This window comes from Aplysia californica, unplaced genomic scaffold, assembly GCF_000002075.1.
Source record: "Aplysia californica isolate F4 #8 unplaced genomic scaffold, AplCal3.0 scaffold00470, whole genome shotgun sequence".
Taxonomy (NCBI): Eukaryota; Metazoa; Mollusca; class Gastropoda; order Aplysiida; family Aplysiidae; genus Aplysia; species Aplysia californica.
In genome coordinates, this window is record NW_004797740.1 from 594,815 (window position 1) to 604,376 (window position 9,562).

Below are 9,562 nucleotides of genomic sequence, written 5' to 3' on the forward strand. Positions count from 1 at the left end.
CAAACACAGAGCAACAGTTAGGCACGCTGGCTCATACAGAGTGAGACTCTTGTGTCAATATCTGCCATGAGTCACCACTCACACGCCAGTAACGTTCAGCTACATAGGATATAGGATCAACTATCAGATGCTTCTTTGTACACCATCTACAGTCAGGCCATTGGTTCTGTACATAACGGAAAAAATACTGAAATTAGCCTTCGATAAGAATTGTCAAACATTAGCGAAACATACATACATACATACCCGTCCTTATGTCACTCAGCTATACAAAAAACATGAGGACCGCCTACTCATACACAAACGATATCACCCTCTGCCATCCATCCATCCATCCAGCGTCATGTTATTCAAATATACATACTGCAAACAGACAATGCTATTTTCTGAGAGAGTCAGCTTCATTCAAAACTTGGCATACAATCATCCCCTCTCTCTACATTTGAGGGCTTAATTCCAAACATGCAGGCCTTCAACACACCACATCACTTACCACTGCCCAGTTTCATTCCATACAAACGCTACATGGACAAACATGCTGCATCACTCTCTGCAAGCTCCATCCATTCCAAAGCCCAAACTTACATCAAAGAACACGAGACTGAGCTGCAACACAGGCCTATATTTATAGTATAACATTATTAATCGGCACATTCACTTCATAACAAAAGCTTCAAAGGCACTCGTACAGTGCCAGTTTTGATTGAGTCAGACTATCCATCAGACTTTAAAAATTTTAGCACAGTTGGCACAAGTCCGTATCAGTGGAGAAATATTTCTATACCACTCAGTTCTACTTGGCGCAGTTCAGAGTAACTTTCAGCAAGTCACGACTACCACAGCTTTAGTTGAGTCAAAGGCACACAAAAAAAGAGAATACTTATTGAATTGAACGGGTACGAACACAACGCAGGTCTTTACTTAAATGTTGCAGCAAAATCAAGGAAGGAGAGAGGTATATTATCATATCGACAGCAGGTTAGTGGATTTCGGCGTGTGCCTCTGTATCATTCCGCTGTTAATTATAAAATTATTGCCCGTAAGGACTTAAAAAACCCAAAGAGAGGCAGTATGCGGCACATTACATCGTAAAAGTCTTAAAAGCAACAGTAATTGCAATGAACAATCAAATGACAATCTGCTCTTTGTTAAAAATCTGCACATACCCAAAACACAAGACCCCCATCCTCCCCTACTAGTAAATGAGTAGATTTTTTAATGCTGATTTTCATACATTAAACAAAAACGTTTGCTGTGATATACCTGTGACAAAGGGAAAAAAAAACCCCAAAACATCTGCGGTCAGTCCAGTTCAGAGGTGACTTACAACACTACAAACACCATGCTTACGTAGCAGGGGAAAAAATTGGATAACTGGCTTCTTAAGACAAATTTTCAGCAGCTAAAATCTGTCTCGTTCCTTGTTGATGAGGAGGGGAGAGAGAGAGAGAGAGAGAGAGAGAGAGAGAGAGAGAGAGAGAGAGAGAGAAAGAGAGAGAGGGAGAGAGAGAGAGAGGAGAGAGAGGAGAGAGAGAGAGAGAGAGAGAGAGAGAGAGAGAGAGAGACTTACTTTTGAACATAATCACATGAGTATATGTCCAGACACATCCACACAATTTCACCCTAAATGCATACCAGCACACAAACACTTCTAAACTCAAGTCATGTATTCTGTATACCTCGCTGTACAGTTTTTTTTGCTACGGGGCAAAAAATTAAAAGATCTTTAGAATGATGAACACATTTATCCTCATCTTTTTAGCATTTTTGCCGGAAGAAAAGATAAGGAAAACAAACAAACAAAAAAACATTCTTGTCCAGATTTCCAGAAACATTATGCACCCAGAGGAGGAGGGGAGGGACGAAGAGCATCACAGATTTGCCTCTCCAAAGCCGAACATTCTGTCGCCTTTCTGAACTTTCACCCGGTATTGCCATTTACCAACTCTCAGGACTCGAACACGACACCTCACACTATACATTGGAACAGTCAATTTCCACGATGTTCTTTGGGACCTCGGCAAACTGGTACACCAGCCGTTGGCCGTCCACTTTGTTTAGAATACCGCGTGCGTAGTAATACCTGTCGAAAAAGAAGGACAGGATCAGTTGTGAGGTAATTCTACACCCAAACAGTCCCCATATACGGACTTAAAACACACCCACCCTTCCTCATAAAAGGCAATCAATCCCTCCAAAAACATACACCCCCCCCCCCAAAAAAAATTAACATCATTTAAAAAAGTTAAAAAGAGAATCAACAAAAAAAACCAACCCCAAAACCAAACCAAACAAAAAAAAACCCTTCATACAGAACAAAAAAATTCAATCGCTTGCTCAGTGTTACAACATTGCCACTCATATACATTAATTCAGCTCTTCTCTACCAAAATTGGTCTCACTGGCCATAGCAGCAGCCACAAGTCATCCCCAACACTTATTTCTCCTATTACTCTAAGAAATATTCTCCTCCGCAGATGCACTCGTCAGACATTGATCGATGAAATATCATAATCATCATTATCCGCAGAATGTGATATTTTCTATACAAAAACCTGCGATGTTGCAAAAGCAGCAGCAAAAAGCCACAAACAGGCAGAGAGGTCACCAAAGTGCTCAAACTCAGAAAAGGAGGAAAATGGGAAATATTCTTCCCTTGTACAGTTTCCAAGACAACCACCCATTGTTGTGAGAAAAAAAGTGGTCATCTTTCTTGAACAGCTTCATTAAAATATAGAAAAGAAAGCAGGGGACGGAGAGAAGTGGGACTTGGGTTATTGGTACAGGTGATCATTCTGGACAGGTTGGCGTTACGGCAGGTTCAACAGTATCATTTTAACACAAAAATGTAGAAGTCCTATATCCAAACCCACAGCAGTGCTGTTTACTATGATGTTGAGAGGAGAGAGAGCTGTGTGTGTGTGTGTGTGTGTGTGTGTGAGTGTGTGTGTGTGTGTGTGTGTGTGTGTGTGAGAGAGAGAGAGAAAGTGTGTGCCCCCGCACATGTGTGCGCAAGAGAGAAATTCTCTCTCTCTCACCTGTGATTTTGTGGTGTGAGCGTCCACACGAGAGTGTCTGCGCGAGCGTGAAATCCTATTTACCTCTGGGCACGCCTACGGCCCATTCAGTTGTAGTGTGGGCGAATATGTGAGTGTGTAGGCGTGTTGGGGAGCCAGAAACACCATCTCACCCCGCAGTGTGGACCTCACTATTTCATAAGCTGTGCGAGAGTGAGTGGGTGGGAGCGTGTGCGTGCGTGTGCTCTGCGGGGTGTGCTTGAAATACTATCCCAAATCAGAGTGCAGTCCACAATTTCATACTGTGTGTGTGTGTGTGTGTGTGTGTGTGTGTGTGTGTGTGTGTGTGTGTGTGTGTGTGTGTGTGTGTAAGCAAGTGATAGTGTGGGTCAGTGTATATGTGACATGGTGTGTCTAAAACATTGTTTCAGAACATAGTTTAAAAATGTGCGTGTCTGTGTGAGTGAGAAGATACGTGTGCACGTGTATACTTATGGATGTGTGTGAGTGTGTATGTCCATATGTGCATGTGTGTGTGTGTGTGCCTCAAAACCAGCCTCCTACCTAAGAGCTCGGCCCATGGTCTCGTAGTTCATGTCCGGCTTGTTCTTGTGCTGGCCCCAGAGGCGTGAGACGGCCTTAGAGTCCACCAACTTGAAGATTCCCTTCTCCCGGTTGGTCCACTTGATGTAGTGCGGGCATGTGTCCTGGTTCTGGAGCAGCTGCAACAGGAACTCCCACAGGTACTGGGCATTGCCTGGAGATGACACACGCAGACAAACCTTTGTGTTAGTGAGAGTTTTTACAGCACTTGCAACACAATTAGGTCATATAAGTGCAGTAAATTAGCGGTGTTACAAACACTAAAAAGAAGGCATGAAATAAGGACCATAGACGTTTTAGTTTGGTTTTAGTAAGAGTTTTACAGCACTTGTAACACAATAAGGCCATATTAGTGCCGAAGATTAGGGGTGTTACAAGAGAGTAACAAACACAAAAAAGAAGAAGGAGAGAAAAGGATGACAGTTATTTGATAGGAAAGAAGGAGCAGACCACACCAGAGCACCCTTGGAAGGAGGAGAGATAAGGACGATAGATGTTCGATAGGAAAGAAGGAGCCAACCTCACCAGAGCACCCACAAAACCACCCATGTAGAGGGAATATGAGCAAGTCAGACTGACCAGTTATACCTCTTTCCCCACAGTGACTACTACAATTCCTTACAGAGCAGAACAGGTAGATAGAAAAAGAAGCGAAGCAGGTGGAGCTGAACACAACAGAACACACACATTCAGTTTAGTTTTAGTAGAGGTTTTACAGCCCTCGCAACTGCATAAGGTCATATGAGCACCAGAAGATTAGAGGTGTTACAAGAGAGTAACAAACACAAAAAAAGGAGGGGAGAGAGATAAAGACGATAGATGTTTGATAGGAAAGAGGGAGCAAACCACACCAGAGCACCCGCCAACCACCCACACACACATTCAATCGATGAAAACATGACCTAGTCGTGGAAGAAGAATCTCACCTTCTCTCTTCCTCTTTGCCGGTGTTGCGTACTGGCAGTCAGATTCCGCATATTTGGGCTTGCGTCCTGGGAGGAAGAGAAGTCCGGGTAAAAGATAAAGTCAAGAAGTGGCAGTGGGTACCCTAGCTATGCCACCACTCAACTCTTTGAGTGCACAGGACAGACTAAAAATGATACTACAATTCAAAATAAGTGCACGCACTGCTCACATTAAAAAACGAGCATTGTCTTTGTATTAAAAAAATGAGGACAAAAATATAGTGGTCAAAGGGTGTCATCCAAATGTAGTTGTTGTGTAGTTTCCTGAACTTATGGGTCGGAAGGCAAAAACATTAGCAGGCTAGCACCACTGCAAAGAATCAGAAGAAGCAGAACACAATAAAGAGATAGTGCTCATGGAGGGGTGGAGGGCATGTTGCAGCAGCAGTAGGAGTACATCAACATGAAGATGCTGCCTGACAATGGAACAATACCAAACTAAAGAAGTACATTGAACAATAGCCGAAAAGCAAAGGCTCAAGACGAAACACTTCTTGTGGTATGGAGTACATTAAACATTTGCTGTGAGATCAACACAGGGAACTCCATCTGACCATGCATGTTTTTGTTTGAGTAGGTGTTCTACGGTATTGAGTAGGTGTTCTACGTTCTACGGTATTGAGTAGGTGTTCTACGGTATTGAGTAGGTGTTCTACGGTACTATCGACAGAGATGTAGTCAAGTAAGCACCTGAACAAGGTCACTATATAATAATATATATATAAAAAAGAAAAGAATAGGGAGACACTCATTTCTCTTCCCATAGCCATGAAGTCATGTGCACAACTAATAATAATAGAGAAGAGCATATGTATAGCGCAAATCCCAGCTCAACAGCAAGCGCTATGCGCTTCACAATCTATACTATTACCCCAGCAGACCTGAGAGCATTCTGAAACAACCTCAACTTCCTGGAAAGCATACAGTGCAAGCAGCCATTTATAGGAGCTAAAACACTATCATACTGACAACTCACCCTTTTTAGCTTTGGGTTTCTCCTCCGAGGCAGCTGGTGACGGCTGGGGGAACGGTGGGGTCGACGAGAGCTTTGTGGATGCTGCGCTGTTGCTGTTGTGCTTGAGGCTGCTGCTTTTGTGGTAAGGCTCAATGTTGGCTTGGACAGCCGTCAAAGGCTGTAACGACGGACTGCTGTCAAAGTGATCTGGGGAGGGAGAGGTCAGCGATTTTTTTAGGTTCCAGTTTTGGTAAGACTTTGATGGCACTTGCAATGCAAGGAAGAAATTTGAGAGCAAGTTAGTTTAGTTTTAGAAAGAGTAAGTAGTTTACAGCGCTTGCAACACATAAAGTCATATAAGTGCCGCAGATTACAGGTGTTACAATAAGGTAACAAACACAAAAAAAGAAAAAAAAGGAGAAGAGATAAAGACGACAGATATTTGATAGGAGATACGAAGCAAACCCCACTAGAACATCCACTGACCACCCATGGGTACAGGTTAAAAGAGAGCAACAGCCATTATGTGTGAGAAAAAAAAAAGGAAGACAGACAGACCAAAACAATAGGAAAGAGGTAGGACATCCAGTGACACCCTCCTACCACCACTGGCCACAACATAACGTGCTGACGCGTCGAGAAGTGTTTCAATCTGCACCACAACAATAACGGCTATATTTAACCAAGGACAAATACAGGGACAATTATAATAGCAGCACTGAAAAGAAGCAGAAAAGAGAGAGAATGGAGACACCACGCAAATAGCACTCATCAATCACTCACTTGAGGGTGGGTAGGAGGGTGGAAGGGGGTGGGGGCTGGGGAAAAGACAAGCTGGCTGTTTGAGTCACGGTGAACAAAGGGACATCTGCACATCAATTGTTGTGCAATGTGATGAAAAAAAAACCCAAAACACCCAACAAAAAAAACCCCCTCCACCCGGAGAGATGTTGGGCTTTCTTTTCTTATAAACCAGGGCATGACTTTTTCTTCTTCCCCTTTCCTCATGTCTGAGGAAGGCAAGGCCCCAATGCACTGCTCATCTAGACTCCCAGGTCAACGCAACCCCGGTCAAAGCAACCCGCTAAAATCTTTGCAAATCAAGCATTTTATTTCTTAGACAAAAGATTAATCACGGAGGCCCAAGGACACTGTTCAAATTACTCCTGGAAAAGGAAGAGAGCAAAGGAAAAAATAAATGAGGAAACAAAAAAACAAAAACAAAACTGAGGGAAGGGGAGAGATTTTCTCACTTAATTGTCTACACGGGTCGGGAAGGACAAATCACATCTGGTGCAATACAGCTGGCAATAAATCAATAGACAGAGCTTTAAAGAGGTGCTTGTGTTATGGATACCGCTCACAGACAGAGAGGCTGGCAGGACAAAACGAAAGCCGGAGACATCACAGCGGGATGGAGCTGTGCTCGGGGGAAACACAAGGATCTAAGCGCAAATCGATATGGAATGAACATTTCTAAGAAGGGAAAAAAAACAACAAAAAACCCCAACAATCATCTAAACAATTCTCAGACAAACATCGCAGTTTTGCAACCAGAAACCAAACTACAGAGGAGAAAAAGAAAAAGAAAAGAATATCAAGGACTACAAAACTTGGCAGGGTATCAAATAAACACGAAAAAAGTTGTTGAATGAAAATGGAGCAGGAAAAGATAAAATGAGAACTAATAACAAAACATCAATAATTCTGAAAACCAAAAGAAAAAATAGGCATAAAGTTTTTAAAAAAAAAACCCTAACAAAACAAAGCAAATCAAGTGATGCAATTAATGAAAAATATAACCTGCCAAGGACGAAATTTAAAACTGTTAATGGGCTAGCACTGCTCCGTACGGTAATATATTTTATGCAGAAACACCTCCTTCAAAAGGGAAACAATAAGTAAGGGACAAAAAACCCCACTACTGAAGTACAGAGTAGTCTACTCAAACAAAGCACGATTCAAATTAAAAACAGTGCTAAACCGAGGTAAGGCTGGGTCTATAGTTGTTTTTTTTTAACCTGGCGGTAAAGACGTACCTGGACGCATGGCCACATGGGTAGCCGTGTTGAAATGGGCAGGCAATGGCTGGTGAGCGGGCGGAGGCTGGCAGAATGGAGCGACAAAGGAACCAGGAGGTGCCTTGCTGCCGTTACCTAGAGAAAAGGACAGGAAAAACTACATGTTTTCTTTGTTTTATAGTTTTACTGCACTTGCAATACAATAAGGTCACATGAGTTCTGAAGATTCGAGGTGTCACAAGAGAATTACAAACACAAAAAAAGGAGAGATAGGGAGACTGATAAGGAGACAGATGTATGATAGGAAGGAAGGAGCAAACCACACCAGAGCACCTGCGTACCATCCACAAAAAATTACAATGTATTCACTTTCTAACATATTCTATAACACAATTAACAGTGAAAGGCAGGATGAAATGAAATTAGAGCAAACCTACTCCCTCTTTCTTATACCACACATTCAGAGGGAATGCAGTCTATGGAACAACACAATGGCTGATAAGAAGGAGTTAAAAAGAAACTCATCCACACAGTCATGGCCACTTAGTGCTGGAGAACAGAACAACAGATAAAGAAAAGTTAGGTCTAGTCCTACCAAAGTTGCCCTAAAGTATATCAAAATTAAAACCTACAAGAAAAACAGTTGATAACAACAACAACAGCAACCCACTCTCTTCATGTAGAAACTGCATTCACTTGGTACATGATAGACAACTGTACATGCTAATGCCCCTTTCAGAACTGTAAGTTTATGTAAGAGGCAGGACCTCCGAATTTAACGTCCATCTCTAATATGGTCCAGCCAAATATAAATACAAAGCCTTGAAAAGCATCCAATCAACCCATGTTCAAAAAATGCCAACGGGTATTTGAACTTAAGTCATTTGCACCATAGCCCAGCATGAAACCTATGGAGCAAACGACACATCCAATCTCATTCATCAATGATGAACCAAAAAAACAAAAATCAATATGTGGGATTTGATCATGGAAATTGGACATGGACATGAAATGGATATAAGGTAATGCTTTTTAAATTCCCCCGGATATGAGAAACTGGTGTAAAAACTGAACTACATTAGGGCATGGGGGTTGACTGGCCTCATACGTCCGAAGTCCCAACTGATTTAGCTTTTAGTAAACAAAAAATCCCAAAAAAGACTTTAGAATTCATACTGGAACACAAGAAGTGGAGGAAAATATCGGTTGAAAAACAATAAATCCAAACAATAATAATTAATCAATGTGAACCCCTTTACCCTATTTGGAGAAACAGCGACAGAGAAAAATGCATACTAGAATAGAGAAGGAGAGAGGGAGAGAGGCAGGGGAGCATAGGGAGAGGGGAAAGGGAGAAAAAGGTAAGAAAGACAGGCAGGGTCAACAAGACAAAAAAGAGCAATGGTTAAAAAAAGGAAAGGAAAGGGGAAAAAAAAAGAAGAAAAAAAGAAAGACAACATGAAGGAGAAAAGATGGGAACTTGAGGCCCTGGTAGACTTTGTAACTCTGCATCCCATGGTCTTCACAAAACAAGGGCACTGAAAGGCCTTATGTCTTGCCGAGATAAGATAACATTTAATTATTAATTTATGATTTCATCATATAAAAATATTGGGACTTGCTCCCCATGGTCCAGTCATCTACGAAATAGACCAGGATATTTAAAAAATGGTCTTTGAAAACACAAAGTATACTATAAGGACAGCTTCAAAAAGTAGACAATGTTTAAATTCTTTAGGATACAGGCGGCTTTGGCCATGCTGCTAGAGCAAAATCTGGCAGAGAAGGACGGATACAAGGTCCCATCAGACAGACTGAGAGACAGACAGACAGATGGGACTGAGAGGGAGGGATACAAGGTTACATCAGACAGATAGATGGAGCCACATACTCAACCCACGGAGACTGGGGACCCCACATGTGCCGGCCGCGGCTCTGTAACTCGGCCAAGTAAATTCTCAACAGAGGGCTTAAGTATACTTTTAAAAATAATAAAATAAT

The 9,562-nt window shown here is 42.1% G+C and overlaps 1 protein-coding gene across 1 annotated transcript in view; it reads right to left on the bottom strand.

Annotated features, from left to right (window-relative positions):
* Window positions 1–1,621: 1,621 nt before the first annotated feature.
* The window catches only part of LOC101853481 (uncharacterized protein YMR317W), a gene marked incomplete in the record, with an annotated part of 26,979 nt that continues 19,038 nt past the window's right edge, over window positions 1,622–9,562 (bottom strand). Inside the window, 5 exon segments of the mRNA XM_005105430.3 lie at window positions 1,622–2,083; window positions 3,582–3,774; window positions 4,547–4,612; window positions 5,562–5,747; window positions 7,580–7,696. Of these exon segments, the coding sequence (XP_005105487.2) occupies window positions 1,975–2,083; window positions 3,582–3,774; window positions 4,547–4,612; window positions 5,562–5,747; window positions 7,580–7,696 (671 nt within the window).